Raw genomic sequence first — 24,120 nt, 5'->3', positions numbered from 1 at the left:
AATCTCGTTTATTCCGTTGGGGTGTTAGATTTTTGATTTTTTTGGGTCTAAGTTTTACATGAACAAATAATCATTAGGTCTTAGCTAGGATTTGTATCTGTTTGGATCATGTCTTCACTAACCCAAGATGGTTTCAGTTTTTTGATAGATGTATAGTTACTCACCTTTCTTGCACATGTTCCGATAATTGTTCCCTTTTTATTAATGTTAATAGTTCTTCGACTCGTAGAAGAGGCTTTTTTGGTTTTAAATTTTTTGGATCAAAAATAAATATTTTCATAATGTGGTTAAGGCTAGCTTAATCCTAGTATATCATGCTTCTTTCACTTTCAAGCTTAGACGTCTTACAAGGGACCTTTCTCATTGGAACTCAACCTGTTTTGATGATCTAAATGATCAAGCTAAAAAGATCTTGACTTTCATTACTTTGGGGTTTGAGCGATACTGAGAGAAAATATTTAAATATGATAAGATTTTTCTTTAGAAACTTTCTTGTCCTCTAAATGATAGTATTTTCTTACATGCCATGAATGATTTGAAATTTGATTTCTCCCATGTTGTCGGTGGTGATGGTCTTTTTGTTGATATTTTGAATGACAATTGAGTTTTTGATACTCTATCTTTAAAGGCTACTTTTGATCTGATTCATAAACCTTCTAAGGTGTCTTTTTTCATTTCTAACCAACAAAAGTGTGTGGTCGAACTATGAAATATTTTTGGTATTATGCTTGTAGATTTATTGTATTTCCTAATGATGTTAAAAGGATCTGAATTTTTTTTATTCTAAAGGCTACTTGATAGTTTTTGGCCTCCAATCTTTGGAAATTATTGATTTTGTTGGGTACTGCTTGGTTTTGCTAGAAACTACTTCATTGTCAACCGCCCACCTCTCCTCTACTTACATTGCTGCGTATTGTTGCTCGTTCTTGCTTTCTTTGTGAAACATATGTTGATGAGATTGAGAATATTTTCTTTGGATGCTCATTGTCATTTCTTTACCTAGTTGTAATGTGGACATCTCTTTTGAATATTATGATCATTAGCTTATGGAAGGATTTCATTTGGTTTGACACTTGGGTCTATTATAGTTTATGCCTTTTAGTTGATTTAAAAGGTCCATAATGAAGCCTTGTCACCAATCCTATCTTTCTCTATCTTTGTATGTAGCCTTTGCTGTTTGGTATTTATATTCAGATTCCACCAAAGGGTCCGTCCCTCTCTCCCTCTCCTAGCCTTAATGAGATCCATGTGGCGTGGCCTAAGAGAAGGTGGTTTAAGCTGAATTATGATGGATCTTATTTCATAGATTATATAGCTTAGGGGGGGGGGGGTGTGAGCTTTGTAGTAGGAATGAGGTTTGCCGAGTATTGTGTTGCTGCTGCTATACATGGCAATTATTTTGTGGACAAAGATAACCTATACTACAAATTAATGGCAATTCAGCAGGGTTTGTTGCTTGGGGCACAAGTGGGAATCAATTCCGTCTGCTTTGCTTTGCTTTGCTCGAGGGGAGGGGAGGGGAGGGGAGGGGAGGGCTCAATCCGACGTTATTTGTAGCACCGCCAGGGACGGATGCTGTCGTGTAACGCAGCAGAAACGTCCTCTTGTAGCCAGAGATATCTCATCCTGGCCCTTCATATGGATTACATGATTCTCGATCGCACAGCGGAAAAAGAGTCGAGAGAACAATGAATTTTATACTAGTTTAATATTACCCCACCCCATGTAGTTAATTGCGTCTAGCTTCTTGATCTATATACTTTAAGAAGTTATATTGACATTTCTATAATTATGAAAGTGAAATATCTAGGTTTATTTATCCTAATAACATCGGCTTAAAAATATGAAAATAAATGATAAATAGGTAATTTAAATGTTTGATGGCTGATGGTGTCAATGGTGGCGGATGACGGTGCCACCAACATCGACGTTGATGTAGTTACCTGGCTACTTTTGATGATGATAAAGTTCGCTCTCATTACGATATCACCTGCCTCCACGAGGAGCACATCACCGACCTCATTGTCACCCACCTCACGTTGCTCTACATGTGCATCGATGCAGATGGTGGTGGTCACCACGACGTCTACGGCAAAGATGGCAATCGCCTTACTATTGACCCGACGGGTGGATCCCAGCCTCGACCTCTTCCCTTTGCATCTGCGTCGATGCTAACGCATATGCTGAGCAACCGTCACCCTCAGATCCATTCTCCCTCGGCAAGCTCTGCACCGTGTCCGACCACCTCCCTGACGAGTGATCGCTGCTATTGGACGAGACCATCACCACCACCCATGCTTCCCTAATCATCCACAGCACCTCTCGCATCGGCGATTGCATCTTTGCCTCGACCGCCACGCACGCCACCATGATGTTTAGCGGCATCGTTAGCTTCTCCTTGGATGCCTCATTCCCAGATGACCCGAGGTCCTTGCCGGAGTCATTTTGCTCCTCTTGCATGGAGCAAACCCACTAGGGGATGTCATTATCGTGCTCCTCCAGCAAGTCCTGGAAGGGGGTCATCCTGGTGAGGAGCTCTTGGAGGAGGACACCGAAGCTGTAGACATCGGAGAGAGGGGTGAAGGAGGGCTTGGGAAGGTGGGACTTGGGCATGCAGTAAAAGAGGGAGGATGAGGTAGTGGAGGAGGGGGCGATGAGGTCATGGGGTGAGGCCAAGGAAGGAGGAGAGACGAGATAAGAGCATAATCGACAAGGCAAGACTCAAAGTCTGGGCCAAGTAAGACGTTGGAGGGCTTGAGGTTGGCACGCACGGTAGGTGGGTTGCTCTGGTGGAGGTAGAGGAGGTCGATGGCCACGTCCTCTGCTATCTTCAAGCATGATGTCCAATGCAACAATTACTCGGCATCCATGTCAATGCTAACGTAGATGCAAAAGGGGATGGGTCAAGGCGGGAATCCTCCTAATGGATCAACGATGAGATGGCCACCATCTTTATTGTAGACGCCATGACAGCTTTCACCACCATATGCATCGACGTCAACGCAATTGCCTCTTGACAACTGCGTTAGGGTTGATGCAAATGCAAAGCGACAATCCATCTTTATTGTAGACGCCATGACAGCTTTCACCACCATATGCATCGACGTCAACGCAATTGCCTCTTGACAACTGCGTTAGGGTTGATGCAAATGCAAAGCGATAATGAGATCAATAGCACGCTCCTCTTGGAGGTGAGTGGTGTTGCGATGAGAGCAGATTTTATCATCGTCAAATGCGATTAGACAACTGCATCAACATTGATGCCAACGATGTCATCATCCACCACCGCCGATGCCAACGACTCCATCATCCACCACTAAATGTTAAAATTATATTTTATCATTTATTTTTATATTTTCGTCGATAAAAGTGACATCGTTAGAATAAATGAACCTAAATGTTATCACAGGAGTATCAATACAACTTTTTAAAATATGAGAACCGAGACAACTAACTAAGTGAATCAATTTATAGTTAGCCCACAAATTCTCACTCGACCATAATTAACCCACCTCACCTATCCATCTTTTATAGGAAAATAATCACAACATAAGTCCAACAATAACCACAACAATAATAAACAATAATATTCCAACTATTTGAAATAAATTAAATATATATTTCATAACCATAGCCCTATAAAAATAATGAGATATTATTATTTAAAAATATTAAAATTTTGGGGTCCACATCACCGTAAATCCGACAATAACCACAACAACAATAAACGATAATATTCCAACTATTTGAACTAAATTAACATATATTTCATAATCATTCAAATAAATTAAAAATATTTAAATCATCTATTAACAATTTCTTATAGAATCTTTCCACCACCTACTTATCCACCACTTCTTCAAGCTAACGATATCAATAAAGCATTAACATCAATTTAACAATCATTGACATCTATTTACTAAAAGGACATATGAAAGCTTTTGATGTTACTGCCAACAATATATGATGTTATTAGCTTGAATAGAGTTTAAATATACTCATCTACCGGTTTTATAAATACCAATCAATTGAATTGATCACTAGCTACGCGGATATTTGTCTGTAAGACGTCAAAAGAACAGAAACTCCAATCTTTAATGATATTACACACAATAAACATAAATATTTTCTTTCTTTTTCCAACCATTTGCAGCTTGATTCGCCCACTGACATGTTAGGCAAAGTATGAAGAAGATGATGATGTATCTGCAAGAACCTGCAAGCCATCATCCGCAAGTAATCAAATCAAGAAAAGAATTTGCAAGCGTGCAAATGAAAGGAGGGGTGCTAGAAAACAGATCTAGAGAGCTGGTGACTTACCTCCAGTTGTTCTTCGGTGAACGCATCCTTGTGGATGTTCCAAGTATCTGCATGCGTACGCCGAAACTCAGCAACGGCTTTGGTGACAGTGGATTTAATGGGTGAAGGTTCACCGATGAATTGAGCGAGCAGCGTTACATGATCAGGTAGCCAGCTGAGGGTAGAAACATGGAGTTAGATATGTATGTTTAACCCAAAATCTATATTTAGCTTCACATTACTTCAAAAGGAGGAAAAACTCAGTAACATGAATTTTGTATGAAAAGAATAATACTAGTTACAATTTCATTCAGCCAAGAAAGCTAACTGATGTGACCTCTTGATCTCACCCAATGCAATTTCATTACAAGGACCATGAAAGACTGTTGAGCATTTGTAACATGAAGTCCCACAAAAGAAAAGAACAAATGAAGACAGTATGCAGTGAAGGATAGAAGAAGACACTGGGAAGGAAATTAAAGAGAAAAGACCTGAAGCAAGCAACTTGTTCAAACTTTAGGATTATTTAGCTGTCTAAGGATTACCCAGGATAGGCGTTCAAAAATTTAGAATATCATGTGCAACAATATAACCTCTATATGGTCATCATGGATGTAAATTCTTGCTTCTTAAGTTTCTTGTGCTATTAATTACATTGGCATAACTCAAAGTTTGGTTTGAGGAAGATGGAAAACATGAAATCATTTATGAACTTTTTTTCAACAATACTAGCTGGAGTAGTTCCCTAAAGAGTTAACTGCCTTCTCCTTTTAACAAATACCAAGCAGATCAAACCAAATAAAATTTGACCGCAAAGACTGGATATACGAAGAACTTGCTATTTTTAAGATTCTGATTTTTCCATCAATTCAGAAAGAGTCAACCATAAGGCTGTGGCAAGTAGAGAAATACCTGGGCATATCATATGGAACTGACAATACTGATGCAGTCAATGCGAGGACAGCACCATGTATAGAAGCTATAGATTGATTAGAACGAGAATTCCTGCAATATAACCATGAGCCATTTAAATCTGTGTTCAATAGCCAAAGGAGTATTCCTACACAAATGTGTGACAAGCTGGACCTTTGCTTTCGTTTCTTGAGCATCAATTTTGCTTCCGTGCAGGATCTATCACGAAAAGCCCTTGATAGATCTTCATCTCCGCCCTTCATTAAACCAGCAAGGACACCTGCCGCGTGCTCCCTAACCTGCTTGAATGGAAAAGGGATGAAGGTTAACTGAAGAATATATATATATATATATATATATATATATATATATATATATATATAGAGAGAGAGAGAGAGAGAGAGAGATAGAGAGAGAGAGAGAGAGAGAGAGAGAGAGAGAGACTGGTTAACAAAAATATAAAAGAATTAAACTTTTCTTTAAATCTAGCCTGATGAACCCCATGATATTGCATTGTCAACATGGAAATTGGTTATGATCATGTAACCTTCAATTAAATTATTAGTCCTTTACACAAAATTTGTCATTGCCTGACACCATGTTGCATAGTATTTTGTTTTATTAAGAATATGCAGCATAATTCTTGTAAGATGATGTGCCCAAACAGAGCCCATCCATGAACAACTACAGAAGCTTTAGGTTAGTTATCCACTCATGATGAATTCTCTACTTTCTTCAGTCCTCTCAGATAGCATGGGCACAAATCCCTAAAGCTTGACACCACCAGCTGAACTACTTGTAAACAGTGATGGATGAAACCAAGCACTACATGGATAGAAGTGATGCCACAAGGCAAGGTTGGCATATCCATATGATAAATAGATAAACCCTTAGCATCAGATTCATAATCCAAAATCCATCCAACCATAACAAGAAACAGAACCACAGTCTGTTCCTCCCTATGATTCATAAATTTATGCCACACAAAAAGGGGATAAGAACCTAAATCCTGGGTGAAAAAACCAATTTGAACACCTTTTAGCAAGACAAATTTTCTAGGGAGAAATTAGATAACACCGTGGATAACCTACAAAGATAAAGCCAACAAGAACATGAGCAGCCAGGAATTCATCATTCTAACCAAAGAGACGAAGAGATCAACAACAGGAAAGTGCTGGTTCATAACTATGAATGAAAAAGAACAAAGATGCATGACAAACAAAGGGATGAATTAGGAGGAGACAGCATGATATGCTAATGAGTTCAGTGATTAAGATCTCTCGAAATATATTGGCTGGTCAGAGAAATGATTTAAACCATAAGAACTCAAAGAGAACTTTGGTGCCTTTTGCTTTGTACTATATTTGTTATGTGATATCAAGTGTAGACAACATAATGGTCAAATCACCTGACAGATTTTTTATTATTAAAAAAAATTTCAGTCAAATACCGAAACAGAGCTAGACTTGCCTCAACTTGGTTGTCCACGAGTAGCTTCTCAATGCACTTCCATATTTCTTGTTTCTCCACTCCTGAAAGGGTGAATGTGTGCCTGTCCAGAAGAGTTTAAAAAATGTCAGAACCTTCAAATTGATTTGATTTCATTTATATATCCTTCCCTCTATTCCTCATGATGATGTTTTGGAGGACCAAAACACGATTGAAATTATTGGTTCAATAAAAGTAAAACATACAATTAGCCAACTATCAAATAATCTTTGCTGCAAATGCTGGCAAGCCAACCATGCCTTTTTTACCAACAGCAACAAGTCGCAATGTCCCAACCATTCAGCACGATAATTTTCTTAGGTCTCGTATCTTCTCACACTAGTGATCCTATCAATTAACATCATCTAGCCTCCTTTTAGACATGTTCATGCAATATTAAGTAGTTCTCCCTCGATTTTTTCTTCTATCGGAACTATAACTAATTCATGACACAAGTAAACATTTGTTATTCTATTAACTTTTTGTATGTGTAATGTCTAAATAACCCAACTACTCAAATTTCACAAATCATGCATCACCTTATAACTGCCTCATAAAACCACGCATTTCTAATTGTAACAATAACTTTCACCTTGGAAGATATATTTCTTTCTTAACTAAAATATGTATCTTGTTGTTTATTAATTGCAACCAACTGCCCCTGGTCCTGCAAACTTATGCAAAAAAAACAACCAGCTGAGCAGTTACCTAGGACACCTAGGTACAACTCTGACAGAAGGAAGCTACACAACTTAGAGAACTAGAAAGGCAGAGAAGTTTAGCAAAGTGAGACTACATGTACTAAGTAGCAGAAGCATATCTGAAAAATAAAAGTCATAGAGCAATCTACAGTTGAAGACAGTATGAAATAGACCCAATAAAATAAATAAATATAACTACTGAAACCTACACATCAAATTGGATGTAGAATAAGGCAGTTAGGAACACCAAGACAAAGCAATATCAGACCTGTACATAAAGACACGAAGATAAGCAAGGCATGCAGATCTTGTTCGCCAGTTGGGATCATTTACTGAAGAAAGAATCACTGAAACGGCACTTTCCATGAAAGGCCGTGGTAATGCCCTCCATTTTAGTAATTCAAAAGCTGTCTTGGCCAGTGTTGACAAATCTTTGTTTGATGTTTCCTGCAAATATAAAATAGACTCAACATTATGTGTCAAGTGTGTTTGGTATCAGGAAGTAAAACATCACAAAACAGTAACTTGGATGTTACGGATCCTTTATGGCACCAGAATCTTGCCATTTAAAGCTTATTTCATACCTGTAATGAAATGACAGGATGGAGGAGCCTAACAATTATATCTAACAAATAAGAGGATCTTCCAGATCTCAAAGATGAGATAAGAAAATGGAACATCTGCAAAGACCACAAGAAAAATATGTTGGATTAATAAGACTGACCTTGACATATAGTGTCAATTTTAGAAAAAAAAAAAAAAAAAGAATTTAGGTACCGTCTCCATCCTTCTGATATCTGCCTTCACTTCTTTGTTAACTGAGACATTTTCATGAGTTAACTCTCCAGTGATCTCCATGCTGTCAGAGTGATTTCTACTCAGAATATTCATTGCCAACTCAGAAACTCCCTCTGTTAGAAGCTTTGCCCAATCTTTCTTTTGCAGAAGTCCAACCATAAGACCCCCTTCTTCCTCAACCTTTTCTGGTGAAGAATGCACAGAAGCTGCACTGAGCCGCAAATTTGAACATAGCACAGAGAGAGTGACTCCTATAGCTTCCCGCACCTGCCTCACATTGATATATTAATAAAAGTTGTGCAATACTAATAACAGGCTAAAAGTCAATTAGTGTCTGGTGAAACTTGAAAGTTCAAGCACAAAAATAATTAAGGCCTCATCATGTTAAAGTACTAAGTACACTAATAACAGATAAAATGTATTGTCATGCATTTACTGTGGCATGATTACTAAATAGCCATTTTCTTATTGGTAAACTTGTATTGCAAATACCATTCCCATGAGAAACCATATTGCTCATTGAAGTACTCTCTCAAAAATGCACTCCGTTGGAAGTGATTTAATCCATATTCTAAATTTATCTTAAAAATTATATCCAGCTAAGTCTCATTAACAACCCATCAACATGATAGGCCCAAGATCACAATAAGATGTTCGGATAACGACCAGGCACACAAATGAGCGCGCTATGGAGTGAACATCTAGTACTCTTCAAGTTACTGAGCCTAGATGATACTGGAGTGCTCATCCTTCCAAAAACCACTAGGAAAACATGAGGCTTTCCAGATTATGGAAGCTGTTACTGCAATGCTGAGATGACAGAGATAAAAAAAGTGTGAATAATTTAAACTTTGATTTTAAACTTTTCTAAGAGGAAAGAGGTTTAGTTAATAGTTACTTTTCGATTCATTAGAGGATAGTTTGTACCCGCCAAACCAAGGTACCCCGAAAGCACACAATAGTGTGTCCATGGGATGGTGTGCTTCCAACAAAAAGTGACAGTGCCAAGTGTGTACCAAGACACAAAGCTTATACTGATCAGCAAGGAGCTCATGTGCGACTCTGTCGGTCGCCAACAAAATGCAAATGTTAGCAACATGACATCTAATGTTGCTAGAAAGAGAAAAAATAAATTGCCATACAATGCTGCTAAAATATTTTATTCAATCAAAGGTGCATACAAGTCTTTTAACTTGATTAAAGGTGCCAAAATCATACCTGGGCAGACGAATGGCTCATGTTATCCAATAACTCTTCCAGAAGTTGATGATGATAATGAACCTCAGCAATGGGCATCCTAGGTGGAGATATTTCAGCCAGTGCAACTGAGAGGAATGCATACCTCTTTGACACAATGTTAGTGGCCATTGTTTGAGGTAAGGGTACTATCAAGCAGTCTAATATTCGCTGTCTCAGAAGAGGGATTCTTGTGCCATACTTCCCTTTCCCTGTAACTGCATACCGAATACAAGCTGCCCAATCAGGTATTGTTTCTACAGATGATGCCACCATAATTTTCTGAAGTTGATTCATCATCCACTCATCCCAGGCCTCTGAAAGGACACCAACATCAGAATGAAGGATACCAGCCATCACTTCGGCAGCTACACACTGTTTCGATCTCTCTTTTGCACTAGAAAATTCATCCAAGGTGTTCTGAAGAGCCTTTAAAACTGGTGATCCACATTCCTGTATCAGCCGCTTAAAAATTCTTGCGAAGTTGGAATAGAAGGTATCACCTCCATAAAAGGATATCCAACTGGGAGTTCGTGGCCATGAAGCTAAGAAATCAAAATAGAAAAAGGTGATGGCTTTATCTGCCAGGCTCTGAAAGGATGATTCTCCTTGGTTTCCTCTGGTAACAGAAGTCTCATCAGCAATTATATGGACATGAGAAAGGCTATTAAGCGTTTCACTGAAAAATCCATCCTCCATTAGTATTTCATTCAAGATTCCTTCAGTAGAGAGGTTGTTATTTTCTTTTGGATACTCAGACTGTTGCTGCTCTTGACTTGAGATTTTGTGAGGTGTCCCTTGTAATAAAGTGTTTAAAGCAGAAATTGCAAGTATCCTTGACTGAGGAAGTTGACTTTTCAAATTTCTTAAAAAATGTCCTGTCATCAGATAAGATTTATTTTAAAGCAGAACATAGATCTAAGATATATCAGGCATACATTTGACTAACAAACGGATATATTTTAGGGGACCATATGCTACATATTCCCCAGTATCCAAACAAAACTTCCAATCAACTAACCTGCAGTTTGTCCCAAAATTTTGGAAGATAAATGTGAGTCACTTCTAGAAGACAAAGTTAACAAAAGAAGTACTCTGTTAGCCATCAAATTATACCTGAAAACAAAAATAATTGCATGCAAATTAGTAATAAAAATAAAATATAAAAGCAAACATTCATGTAAAATGGAAGATGACCAAAAAATATATGCAAGTTATTCAAATCAACCAGTCGGCACCTACTGGCATTTACCAGTCCAATGGCCAACCAGTAGACGGACCACACAATTTTTACCTATTTGGGACTGAAACCAAGCTTACCATCCAGTAAGTTCACTACATCGAACTTACCAGAGCTAACCCATCAGTGAATTAACAGGAATCAAGTTGTACCGGTAAGTCCCTTTTTTTATTATATTCTTGCCATGCAATACCAATACTAAGGTTTCTCTCTCTTTTCTGCTTTTTAGATCTTGAGAACCAAGGAATGTCATCTCGGGTATTGGATCTGTATAGGGCCCTGACCAGACCAGTACGTTCTGATTGAAAGCAGTGACTCAAAGAGGGAGATGAAGAAGGAAAAACAAGGAAGGAATAGATGATGGTGGAAGGAGGATTGAAAAGGAAGAGGAAGGAAGTAGTGGCAGCAGGGAGGAAGTGGAGGAAGGAGGAAGCGGAGAAGAAGAAGTGCCAGGTAGGTGACGACGGTGCACTGCAATGGTGCATGGTGGAGGATCTCACAATAGGTCCTGCGTGAGTGCGAGGAGACGTGATTAGGGTATAGAGGTGTTTTCTTTTTATGTGGCTGGACCAAACCATGCAAATTGAGGACAGGTTGCGTACCAATTCATGCCCACCTGTTTTGTATGGCCCGGTCGAAATGAATCGACTTTTCTTGCTGAGAACCATAATCAATTGTCCTCTCTCCTATCTGGCTCTCTCTTCTCTTCCTTCTCCACTCCACTAGATGAGCAGCAAGAACTACAAAAACTAATCCCATCATGCCACCACCTCCATCAACTCCCTCGTCTATTCCCCCAACTTCCACACTCTATTTTGTCAAGCCCTAAAGCATACATCTTTTAATCTTCTCCTTCCCTCATCTACTCTGCTAGTAGCAGCCTAGCCAGTATCAACACCTACCAACATGTATTATGTTGGGCAGTTCTATACCAGTCCGCTGAGCACCGGACAGAGATTTTAATCATTTATACCACATATGAGTACGAAAGACAAACATGGCATACAACATAAGTGTACAGAAACAATAACACACGCAACAACTGAGCACATTTAAACAGTCTCATGCAGTAAATAGATTCTATCATTACCTCCAATGCAGGCTTGTATTGTCAAAGCCTAAGGAACTGATCTGTGAAATCAACTCAGTAAATTCTGGCCCCTCTGGGTTCGTACCTGAAGACTTGAAAAAGCTCCTTGATATTCCAGAGAAGTGGATGTTGTATTTAACAAACAGCTGCAAGAAGGCAAAAATGCAATACCATATTATGGGTTTAAAGGCAAAACAATATATGAGATTGCTGATCATTGACCAAAGAACTATACCTCAGTTATAGCTTTCTGAACTTTCAGTGATTCATGATGGGAACTTCATAAGAACATGTGGCAGAAATGAGATTGCAGATTTGGACAGCAGCAAATGTAATAGCAAACTGACAGGGTATGAAACAAAAAATAGAAGTTTCTTTGGAGATAGAAGTAGAAGATTACCTAGCTAGAAGACCAATGATAAATGCTGAGAATGAGACTGCATCCTACATATAGAATGGCACAGAAAAGGTACATATGTTGTTACAACAATGTATTTAGGATAAAATTGAAATAACATATTATCCAGAATTGGCTACCATTGACAGATGTCGGAGGATCGTTTGTGTTGCAAGAACTGCACAAGAACCTAGTACTACATGTTCTGGTGCTTTTGGATCCTGCAAGTTTGAACTCATGGTGAGAACACACTTGGAAATCAATGATGGCCATCGCTTCAGCATCTTTGAAAGAGATCTTCCAGCAAGTCTAAAGGTTAGAAGGACAAAGAAAGTGTCAGTGACACTGCTCATTTGCATCAGTAGAACTGTCAGTCAAATAAGAAAGATACAAAGGACATATGCCAGTGATCACTTTTAGCAACTCTAGTGAATATAAAACGGAATATGAAAGGTTGACCAGGAAACAGCTGAGGTCATCAATGTTACAAAGTTGCCTTATCTTACCAAAGGGGTGGCAAGTTTAAAGGTGAACAAATTGAGGTCCCCAACTTGCTAAACAAGAGTAAGTTGTTATTAATGGAAGTCTGTCAATCTCAAACTGTCAAACTCACTGACACAAGCTTGAACAAACAAGAGCACCAAAACCATACCCTACTCCAACATAAAAGTACCCAGAACACTACTTCTTACCTATTCTTTCCAAATGTCCCTCTCCACAGGTTTCATTATTGTACATGAACAGAGATTGACAGATACCAAAGTCAGTGGGGAGATCAACCAAATAAAGGAAACCCATGAACATTATTAGTTAACATTAAATTTTTAAATACTTCACCCAGATATGAAAAGTTATCCTGCAAAATGCTTACCATAAACATATTAAAGTAAACAGATTCACACAAAACATGTACTTTTCTATATTTTCTGGAGAAAAAATAATATCCAATAAGAAAAGGATCTGGAGAAAGAATAATATCCAATAAGAAAACGATTAGAAAAGTCAGGTTCACATAAAAGAGAAGAGAAACTATATGCTAGAAACTTACAAGCAAACTGTTTCATAGTCGTCCATAGAGGATAAGAAGATTGGATCAAATTATAGGAGCAAAGAAAGTTACGAGTAAACTGTTTCATAGTTGTGCATAGAGGATAAGAAGATTGGATCAAATTACAACAGCAAAGAAACTATATGCTGAAAACTTACGAGCGAACTGTTTCATAGTTGTGCAAAGAGAGATCCAGAAGATCCTCCATTAGAAGAACCAAGTGCTCAGGTGGAGATATATTGCTATCTGTGCGAAACCTATGATATGATGATTGTGAGGATCTCCATGTGTTATGCATGTATGCCTTGTCAACAAGTGCCCATCTTGGCCTACAAAAAAATATAGTAGGCCAGTAGCAACTCAGCAATTTTTAGTTTGATATTCCATAACAATCAAAAGCACCAATACAGCTACAAAAGGCTCACCTTCTTTTTCCCTTAGCATGAGAAGAAATAATAAAATTACATGGAGGCTCAATTATCGCAGCAGACTCCAATTTCCAAGCCTGTATGTGACTCGACCATTCTTCATATTCCAAGCTTCCTATGTTAGTATGAAAAAGGGGGGGAAGGTTATAGACCACTGGTTTTAGAGGCCAACAGATCATTACTTCTAGAGAAATTACCAGATTGAATTTTAGCATAAAGCACATACCAAAATTCCCTAAAGCATCCATGACACGAATAATAAGTATAAGAAGTATGCTATCATCTGATCTTTCTTTCAGTAAATATCTGTCAATTTACGGTGGTAAATGAGATTCGGCTCGACAAAATAACCTTTGTAAGATATCAATATTTAATAATCAAAAACATACTTGCAAGCTACATGTATCTGCTGAGCAGCCCTCTCCCTCATTTCTGCACTACCAATACATGACCCAACAGCTCCCGCAATAACAGAATAATTAAAATCAGTGTCCTTAGTTCCTTTATTTTTGTAGGAAGGTCGCATATCAGGCAAGCATGACATTACCCCTTGTAGTGATGAGTATATGCGCAATAAAGTCACTTTCAAGTGTTCCTTCTCATCGCCTGTGCAAAATACTTCTCTTAATTAGTATCATAATATGCAATTAGTTGGTCTAAGAGATAAGTTTCAGATTTAGGTTCAATATATGAGAAAGTAAAACCTTAGATATTTTAGTAAAATCACAAAATATGAAACTATTGTAGCAGGCAGCATTAAAACAAAATTCTAACCCTCAAAAGCATAGGATATAATGAAAATCTCTGTTTGGAGACAGAATTTAGTTAGATATTGTAACGCAGGATCAAAGAATGGACCTTAAGTACTAAGGGCTTAAATTTCAGTACACAGATTATGGTATACAATGCAATGTTTAAATTAAGTTTGCATGTGTCTACCACCTATTGATATGTATAGATTGCTCTTTCAAATATACCTCTTCATTTAGTGGTTAAAAAAGATCATACATTATCTTACCTGCCTCAGTGTGCATTTCAGTCTGACAAATACTGAGAAGGACATCCAGAGCTGATTGGAAATGAACAACTAAGAGCTCACTTGCAAAAGAAAGTTCATTCTGAGTAGGAACATGCCATCGAGGAAACAAACTGGCTTTTTCATTCATTTCATTCTCATTAATTTTGCTGCAAAGCCATTCTTCCATTAAAGAAGAACCAGGCTCACTACAAAAAGACCTATACAGACAGAAACAGTCAACAGTTAGAAAATGTCAATGCCAATAGTATAAATACATACTACACAAAGATGAAATTTGAAGCAGATAACTATCTGCCTACTTAAACTGGTCAATGGGGTAATAGAGAATGAGGCTTCCAAGAAGAGAGCGAAGCACATGATTGCCAGCTCCATTGACCTGTCATTTCATGACCAAACTAGTGTTACCCTTGCTCAAGAAAAGACACATAACTAACCTAAAGTTGAACCTACATGAAGTTAATTGATAATGATTATTAGGAAAAATTGTAAACACCTTCCAAGAAGGGGCCTGAAATGCAGATCCGATTGCTTCCTTTAGTTTATCCCTGAACTGCAACAGCTCTGATCCCCCATAACTTATGGCTATTGCAAGAACTTTCAGATGGTATTCTAATGCTGTTTCAAGAGCTGGTGAAAGTGCAGCCTGCATCTACACAAAATTCAAGACATAATATATGACACCACAAACATTTACATAGTTATATGGTGTAAACAAACCTTCGTAGAAACTGATGCATCAAAACGTCTTCCACCACCAAAACCTGAAATTGGGGTTCCTTCAAAAGAGGATAATATGGTCGTTAAGATTGGCTTAATAAGGTGGACTGCTGCCTCTTCTGGGTTTGACAAAACACAAGCACAACAAAGAAGGCCAACTTCGGTGGTAGCTCCAGGAAGAATATTTGAGTTGACAAACTTGGATATTTTTCTCAAAGACTGAAAATATTAAAGAAAGTACATATAAAATGAACAGAAGAAAACAGGCAAACTAGTCATATGAAAGTGGTTTCTGGACCAAAAATTAAAAACCTGATCAAACAAAGGTTTGGACAATTTCCCAAGCAAGATTTCGAGCATACAAAAATAGTATGGACTGTCCTCTACAAGAAACGTTCCTGATGAAATTGAAGCTTGAGGAACCTCATTTCTGCAGGAATCAGCTATGGATGAGTGAACCAACAGCAGATAACAACAAACACCAAGAATGCATAAAAACTAATATAACTCCTCACGTGATACTAGTTTGTTCCAAATGTTGAAGTAGAGAAAATAAGCGACAAAAGAACTCATCTAGCCATTCTGAAAAGTTGATGCTTTGCAGGAATGAAGACCCATCATCATTGTCGCCAACCACAGCTAACTAAAATTACATGAAACTTTATGAGTAAACAATTATTAATACATGAGCATGTACAGGAATAAACAAAAGTACCTACATTGGAAAATATGGAACCAATCAACTGCATAGTTGCCAAGGTCTTTGGAGGATCATTAGCATCCATACCAAGTAATGCATTGGAGAGAGAGATTATTATTAGATCCACCAAAGCATCAGAATTGTTGTGATCATCAGCTTGAGGAGCAGAAGTTGAGGCAAGAAAAATTGCACGACCAGCAAATGCCACTGATGTGACAGCAGATTTCAACTGGTGGGTGGCTGTCAACTACCCAGCAAAAAGGAAAGAACTTTTTATCCCAGTGAATTACCGACTTTTAGTGGAAGAGAACACACAAAATCTTAAGTCCTATTGTGTTTAAAACCAACAGAAATATCAGAGAAGACACGAGAATATGGTTAAAATATGGGTGACATGTCCCACAACCAGGGTTCTCTATTTAACCGAGACAGGTACGAAAGTGGGGTACTTAGCGGTCTGGGTGTTGACTGGTATGCAGACCGCTCCCATTTCGGACTGTCCAGTCATCTTTTGGCAAGGAGCATGGAATCACACCCTCGCACTGCCCTCCGACGCTGCTGCTTTTCACCACTGCCTACCTCCCAAGTAGGCTTCCTCCTCTTCTTCTCCGTCTCCTCTTCCTCATCCTCCTCTACTTCCTCTTCTTTCTTCTTCTTCCTTCTCCTCCACTGTTTCTTCTTCTTCCTTCATCTTCCTTCTCTTTCTCCACCATCTCATCTTCTTCCTTCCTCTTCCTCCTCCTTGCACCTCTTCCACCACCACCTCCTCTTCTTCCTTCCTTTTCCTTCCTCCTCTTTTTCTTCCTCCACTCCGCCTTCCTCTTCTCCTTTTTTATCTTTGAAACACCAGTGCTTACCAGTGTACCATGTGTCAATACACTGGTACTGACTAGTATGTACCAGTCTGACCAAAGACCAATATAGATCCGGTACGCAATACGACATTACTTGCCCACAACCACTTAGTCTTTCTTAATCTCTATGAACCAACAAAGAAGTTTGTCCTACATGTTCTTATTTTCCATGAAGGAATAAAGCAAGAACAACCAACTATCATAAATAGTATAATAAAATAAGTTGTATAAAAACTTATATTGACTGTGGCCCTACTCATATGCACAGATTAGATAATCCAACTAATAAAATGTTCTACATTATCAAATACTCACAGTCTCCAATGCCAGCTGAAACCTAGATGCAACAAATGGAAGGACCAAGGATGGTTCCACATATGACAGAACAGAAGTTGCAACGGCAACTGTTTCGGCAAGAGATTCATTTTTGCTGTACTGACCACGATCTATTAATTTCAACAGCACTTTAACAAATAAGGCCCTTTCTGTCTTTCGCAAGAAGATATCAGCTTCTTTGTTTTGGTCCGGGTTGCTGCACAGAAATAATTTGAGAAAAATATTTCAGCAAAGCAATAGGGATTGGAATTTGCATCATCTTAATGGACATCTTACAGCTGCTCATGCTGAAGTCGCTTCTGGAAGTTAATTACTAAGTACCGAAGAAAACGTTCCAGAGAGTAAGTCCAGCGACCACCATTTGAGGGATGATAATATCTAGAAAACCAAATGTTTCATCAGCAACAGAATGCTAAATGGTAATTACATGATAAGAAATGCAACTAAACCACAGAGTGAGATAAGAGGTCAGAAAAGAATACTGTTCCAGTAGATTTGCCAGCCTCTCAAAGTACTCTTGCGCTGAGCTACCTGGCTTCAAGAGATAAACCTGCAACAATAATACCATAGGATTTAAATCAACATAATATAAAAAGACTCCTGAAAAGCATAACAATATGCCCAGAATGCTCTTGATATATAAAAACAGAACAAAATTGCTTACGATTGACTTTGCAATAGCCTTAGCAGGAGTGCCACTCTTACTGGAAAACAAGAACTTCATATTTCTAGGAACTTCCAGGGCGAAAGGATATGATCCACTTCCACTTGATACAGGAACCTAAATAAACCATGTATATAACAGACCACAACTATCATTTCAGAATTTATAACCATTAAGTAACAAATGTTTTTTGGTCAGCATATAAATAGATAAATCAGCATATGCTTTAGATTACTTATATGAAAAAGAATATTTATTACAAATTAGTGAAAAGCATATGAAACTCCAACAGCACCATAAAATTAAAAAAAAAGGGAATCAAAAGAAAAAAACAGATTGCAAATAAAACAAATAATGAGGAATGAAGGCTTATCATAAGTTTCATATAATCACAAAACATTACTCTTTATGACTAACATCTGAAATGCATAAACTAAAATATATAATTATCGAGGGAATATTCAAGATGTAACTAATATGAAGACTACATAACTAATTATAACTCAGATAAAGATGCCATAAACACCAGACACAGATAGATGTAGCTTCTAGATAATAAGAATATATCTCGATTTATCCTAAGTGCTAATAATAAAAAAAGGCTGTCATTGTGGCCGCTCCTCCCTCCATGCCTCGCTGCGAGCCCAAGAAGGAGCTGAATCACATCTGCCATGGGGAAGGTGCACAGATCTCTCGCTCATGCTCGGAAGGTGATGGAACAGACCCCCAAAGTGGCAGAGCAGGACAAGAAGAAGAAGCCAAGGAGCAGGGCCCACAAGCAGATGCAGTATAACCGCCGGTTCATCACCGCAGTTGTTGGATTCAGGAAGAAGAGAGGACCCAACTCTTCCAAGTAGGGAGATGAGGGTTTCAGGAGTGAAGCACTTGGAGCACTTCTTGATGATGTCGTATTAAGCATGTAGGGTTTAGCTTTCAGTATCCCGTACTACTTATTTATGCATGGTGATGATCAACGAATTCAACTACTTTGGATTGGAGTTGCTTTCTTGATGTTGTTGCACCAATGATGTAGGGTTTAGCTTTCAGTATGTTGGACTAATATATGCATGGTGATGATCTATTAAATGTCTTTGATGATATGCAAAAATAATAATAATTAAAAAAGGCAACAAATTTGTCATCTCATTTATACTTAAAACAAAAGGTTATTACAGGAGACAAAGCTAAACCACTACATTGCTCTTTTTATCTCAGAAACTTTCTTTTAGATAAAAGATTAAAAAAAAGGACATTATAAACTTTTTGATCAGTTTAACATAAACTATTGCATTTTACTCAGAAGAGTATCATATACCTCAAACATGTTCAAGTATCGAGAAAAGAGTGCAGGCAAGAACTGTTCCCAGTCAATAGCCTTGCAACTCTTTATACAACGTGCAAGAAAAGAAGTCCACTGAATATCCCAAAATTGGCAATTCGGTAGTGTCTCCCAAAGATCAAGGCACTCCTTGATCCAACAACTGCAAGATCATCAAATGGTATGAACATGTAAAAGAGAAGAAGTTTCAGTTTTGGTAATACCCATCTTCCATTATACCTTGTAAAGTAATTCTGATTCTCGGAGTTAACAGGAAGAAAGAGTTGCACAAATCCTGAACCCTCAAAGGCTGAGTTATGCCATGGGTTTTCCATTAAAGCCCTGCATAATAATTAACTAAGTCAGTCTGCAATATGAGAAAAGTGGAATGACAATATCCATTTATTTAGGATATTCTAATAGAAATAGCATTAGTGAAACTAATTATTTGTCTCTCTTTGCCTCTCAAAATGCCAAGTTTAACAAATATGTCGAGACACTCCAGTTAATTCATATTCGTTTAAACTAGGAAGCTTGATTTCACCTGGAATGTTTAGTACAGAATGGTATTTATTAATTCGAGTGTGAACCGGGATATAGACTACCCCTTTTGGGTTGGTCATGTTTATTTGCTTTTTTCTCCGCTTAAGAGGCAGCTGCTCGTTTGTTTTTTCCTATTAAAAGCAGCAGCATGGCTCTTAAGGCTCGTGAGTGGCCCCATCCCCACAGCCACCTACAGTGTCCTCTCCCTTCGCGTTCCGTCACCTAACCGCCACCATCCAACTACGGCCTACCTCCATCGGCTTGCCTAATTTCTGGCACTTCCCCACCACCTCATCCTCATCTTCTCCTCCACCGGCTCCTCCTTAGATTGGCACAGACCCGGTACCCAAAACTGCAATCCTTGATTTATACGCTTTTCCAAACTTCAACTATAACATCTACAAGAAGCACTAATGTCTTCTACATACAAAATCATGGTCCAAAAATTGCTTAAAACTACATAATCTTCCATTTCAAACTCATGATGGTAAGATTGGGTACAAAATTCGGAAAAAAGGGCTCAGTATAAAATCATGACAAGAGAAGGAAAAATGTAACCTCAAAAGAATCAACTCTACTGAATTATAAGAAGCAATACCAGTACATTTTCATTGTGATTGAAATATAATTGACTAAATCAAAAGAATTATTTGCCATGAACCTTCACTCAGTCCTCTAATTTAGACTTCAGATGTCATAACACGATCACAAGAATAACATTTCACTTGGGATCATAAATTCAAATCTTACACGGCTTGGAAGTTTTTTGCTGAAAATTTGCATTGGGATCTCCAGATTACAATAACAGACATATAGAATAATAAAAAAAGAAAAGAAAATTTGCCAAGAAAGAATAGTTAACAATATGTAATGCAAAATTATGATTTCTGTGCTTAAAGGAGTGGACAAAAAACCCAACTGTATATAATTTGGACAAACTGAGAAAATTTTACTTATTATGAAATGAAAGCATAACAAGGAAAACAGAACAATTTTGAATATAAAAACTCGGTTAGAAAAATATATTAGTAAGTACAGTTCCAACATGTAGTGGTAGATCTAAGGTATCGTCAATCTTAATGTTCTCTTGTGCAGAATGAGTTGTTTATTGGCGTGACTGGAAAAAGAAAAAGAAAAGTCTTAACAATCAGTAGGATATAAATTTGAAGGGCTAGTCAAGACCACAAAAGGATGGTGCTCCCACAATCAGTTTGAACAAGGCATGCTTCTGAAACATCAAATAACCGTTTAGAGGAATCACATAATTGAAGTGAATACTCTTGAAAACATCAACTGGCAAATCTAGATGCTAATATGGCAGCTATTTGTGATCAGTCAAGACTCAACACATGGAACCCATCCAACCAGGAAATGCTAATGTGCTAAACGGGTATGCCATGTCAGCATGATATCTAAAAAGAATATTTTCTTCGTTAATACACTTACTAACTCCATAACAGATGGTGGTTACAGAATGAACACTATAAAAGATGACCTCTACATGTGGCAGTTGCAATACTCGTTCAGGTAGGGATCCAACACCCAAACCATCTTGAACCCGGAAGGACTCGCCTCCAAGCAAGTCATCTAACAGCTCAGACTTCCTGGACAAATTCCCAACTCGAAACGCGACAAGATTCAAAAAATAGACCATCTAGAGTCAACTTTGATATCTCCAGTTGATGACTAATCTATTACACTGGTTAACCAACCTTTTGTTTGCTTCTTCACTATCTACCAACAGTACCATAAATGACCTAAATTATCTGAATATACTATGGTAATGCCAACTTTAAAGCATCAATTGACTTTCATAATTTCCTAACTGTCAGGATGTGTATGAAATGAATTTCATGTTGGAAGTTGATGAAAGAAGTAGCTACCTGAATTCCAACCAAATTTCAGCAGCAGCACCTGCAGGAAAGAACTTCCGACAGGATCGAGTAAGCGATGTCACGGTCTCAAAATGTCGTTGTCTCAACCTCCATCCTTCAGGGCCAGTATTTCTGCTCAGCACAACAATTGAAAAAAAAAAAAATCCAACCTTCAAAGTTTCTCATGCAAACAATCAATATATGGTCTAGACAGTAAATACTGAGCAGCTGAAAAACTTTCAAAGGATGAATATGCATTAGCATGAGTCTGTCATACAAAGCTAAAGAATTTTAAGCTCATTGTCAGTTGAACTAATTTGCCACTGACAAAAACAAGAGAAACTTATATTCTCATTGAGCATTACAAAGTTGAAAATGGTTGCAAAACAGCTGTGTGACCGTGTAAAGCTACAAGCATGAATGAATCTAAAAAGGTTTTCACATGTATAAACTGTGCTATAGGCTAGTAATTTGTTATACTCTTCCTTTTGAATAAGATCTTCGATTCAAATTCATATGGAAGTATTGCTGCCAGGAAATAATTCATATAGGTGGTTGATCACACCTGGTACCGCCAATAATTTAAAGAAGATATTCTTGAACTGCCCAACATCAAATTTATCAGTATAAACCATTGTTGTTGAAACTGCCAACAAAATACCTTTTAAAATGTGTCCGTGTCAGACAGTCATAGAAGGGTCTCCATTCAATAGTTAATCCTAGCTTCTTCCCATGTTTCATCAAAAGCTTGACTAACACGCTTCCCCATCTAACCTACTCAAGAGAAGCAAAGAAGAAAAAAAAAATCAAGATCATGAAACAGTAACAATCACCACTGAAACTGAAGATACAAAACCATGGTTCACATACAAAGTCATACATTTCAATAGCATCATCAGCATCATCACCTGGACATGTAGTTTGTTCTGTGAGGAGTGAAACAAATCCAAACCAAACTCCACAAGCTCCCTCACGTCTGCCGGAGACACTTCACTCTTTGCTTTCACAAAACTAAGACAGTGAACCATGCCATCAAAGTTAACGACAATTCCGAGTTCTAAGAACGTAGATAACAAGAAGAAACAGAGCAACGCAACACAGCAGACCCAAACGAAACAATCATGTGGAGACAATCAACAAAACTCACCATTTTTCACCCCACCAAAACTCCTAGAAGACACTACCAGAAACAAAAAGGCTTAAAGGAGAAGTGGGGAGACAATGAAATCTTTCAGTACCACAAGAACCAAGACAACTCAAAAAAATCGATTCATCAAACTCCATGTCGAAGTTGCAAGTCGATCGAGCCATGCAAAGGACCAAACCCCTAACAATTCAAGCCCCAGGAGACTTGTAATAGTGGAAGAGAGGTAGAGAAGGTCTCACATGTTGATAACGGAGATCCATTTGAGGGTGGAGTAGACGGAGTCGGGATCATCCCGCCGCCACAAGTCCTTCACCGATCTAACCACGGCCGCGAAGGACTCCTCCTCCCGCCTCGTCTCTTCCGCCACCACCGGCGGCAGCCACGCGTTGTAGAGATGCATCGCCTCTCTCCCTCTCTCTCTCTCACCGGGGTCGGGGTTTCTGGGGATTAGGGGATTGGGGAGAGTCGTGGCCTCGTGGGGGTATTTATACCCGCTCCCGGGGACGACGAAGGCTTTCTTCTTCCCCAAGACGCACGGGCGACGACTTGCAGCGCGAGATCTGGTGCTCCGCGGGGTGGATTTAACTCCGCAGTCGAGTCGGTCGCCACGCTTCCCCTGCCCCTCCCTCCCCCCTTTATCGGTCACCTCTAAATGCTTGGTGGGAGAAGCCAAAACGTTTTCCGTCCCAGCAACAGATAAATAAGAAAACAGCTAACCGATGCGCTGTTTCTGTTTTTTTTTTTCATTTCTTTTTGTTTTGTTTTCTTGTTTCCTCCTCGGTTTATTTGTAGCGGAATTGCTATTAGTGGTATCAATAAGAGGTGTAGTGGTGGTTGTAGCTTTCATTAGCTAAGAGGAGATGCTGTGGAGGCTTTTTCTATGCCTGACAATGGCTTCTTCCTCCTCCTTTTTGCTCTCTAAAAGCAGAGAGATCAAATGGAAGATAATTATATCCGATGGCTATGAAATCCACCGACTCTCACTTTTTGCCACTTTCTCATGTATTAATATGGTTTACGATTTTAAAATATTTATTTTCATTTAATATGTGCTATAGTAATTTTTGTGACGTATTTGTTCGTAAACTTGAATCAAACCTTAAAACCAACTGAGATTATATTATTATCTTCTATAGGGCATCAACTAAGGTTGGTATTCACTTCCATCCTAAAAATTACTTTATATCTTTCTAAGTGTTTTATTTTTATGTACACATTGTGATACTTATTTTGTAACATATTTAATCTCAAAATTTTCTCGAATGATATAGCCTTTTAAATTTCTTTGAAA

At 38.3% G+C, this 24,120-nt stretch overlaps 2 protein-coding genes across 5 annotated transcripts; one reads left to right on the top strand and one right to left on the bottom strand.

Annotated features, from left to right (window-relative positions):
* Positions 1-3,930: 3,930 nt before the first annotated feature.
* Positions 3,931-23,481, bottom strand: LOC135675488 (proteasome activator subunit 4-like). 4 transcript variants are annotated; one of them, XM_065185678.1, is made up of 35 exons: positions 23,069-23,481; positions 22,591-22,693; positions 22,344-22,456; positions 21,692-21,814; positions 19,506-19,607; positions 19,263-19,428; positions 17,948-18,064; positions 17,766-17,833; positions 17,560-17,661; positions 17,263-17,479; positions 16,113-16,340; positions 15,909-16,036; positions 15,706-15,823; positions 15,394-15,612; positions 15,170-15,325; positions 14,976-15,052; positions 14,656-14,873; positions 14,027-14,243; positions 13,864-13,943; positions 13,635-13,752; positions 13,368-13,538; positions 12,302-12,470; positions 12,165-12,208; positions 12,000-12,042; positions 11,765-11,910; positions 10,456-10,550; positions 9,417-10,312; positions 8,178-8,465; positions 7,985-8,080; positions 7,669-7,847; positions 6,682-6,763; positions 5,386-5,510; positions 5,212-5,304; positions 4,321-4,474; positions 3,931-4,216 (listed from the first exon to the last, which is right to left on the bottom strand). In XM_065185678.1, the coding sequence occupies exons 1-35, from the start codon at positions 23,227-23,229 to the stop codon at positions 4,175-4,177; spliced, it is 5,454 nt and encodes a 1,817-aa protein (XP_065041750.1). In that variant the 5' UTR covers positions 23,230-23,481; the 3' UTR covers positions 3,931-4,174. The 4 variants fall into 4 exon arrangements, with proteins under 4 accessions (XP_065041750.1, XP_065041747.1, XP_065041748.1 ...); XM_065185675.1 differs by having other exon boundaries at positions 15,170-15,319; positions 23,069-23,474; XM_065185676.1 differs by lacking the exon at positions 16,113-16,340 and having other exon boundaries at positions 23,069-23,366.
* LOC103971008 (small ribosomal subunit protein eS30z/eS30y/eS30x-like) lies at positions 18,488-19,050 on the top strand. The gene has a single exon (XM_009384925.3). It carries the CDS (start codon positions 18,619-18,621, stop codon positions 18,802-18,804), a length of 186 nt encoding a protein of 61 aa, XP_009383200.1. The 5' UTR covers positions 18,488-18,618; the 3' UTR covers positions 18,805-19,050.
* Positions 23,482-24,120: the final 639 nt, after the last annotated feature.

This window comes from Musa acuminata, chromosome BXJ1-6 (assembly GCF_036884655.1).
Source record: "Musa acuminata AAA Group cultivar baxijiao chromosome BXJ1-6, Cavendish_Baxijiao_AAA, whole genome shotgun sequence".
NCBI lineage: Eukaryota > Viridiplantae > Streptophyta > Magnoliopsida > Zingiberales > Musaceae > Musa > Musa acuminata.
Note: the sequence above shows the minus strand (reverse complement) of the source record. Positions and strands in the feature narration are given on the sequence as shown.

Excerpts from the sequence above, each read along its gene's own strand:
- LOC103971008 (XM_009384925.3), top strand. The coding sequence starts at position 18,619 with ATGGGGAAGGTGCACAGATCTCTCGCTCATGCTCGGAAGGTGATGGAA.
- LOC135675488 (XM_065185678.1), bottom strand. The coding sequence starts at position 23,229 with ATGCATCTCTACAACGCGTGGCTGCCGCCGGTGGTGGCGGAAGAGACG. Across the intron at positions 22,694-23,068 it reads TGGATCTCCGTTATCAACAT|TTTTGTGAAAGCAAAGAGTG; the intron begins GTGAGACCTTCT and ends TCACTGTCTTAG. Across the intron at positions 17,480-17,559 it reads CGACTTCAGCATGAGCAGCT|CAACCCGGACCAAAACAAAG; the intron begins GTAAGATGTCCA and ends ATTTCTGTGCAG.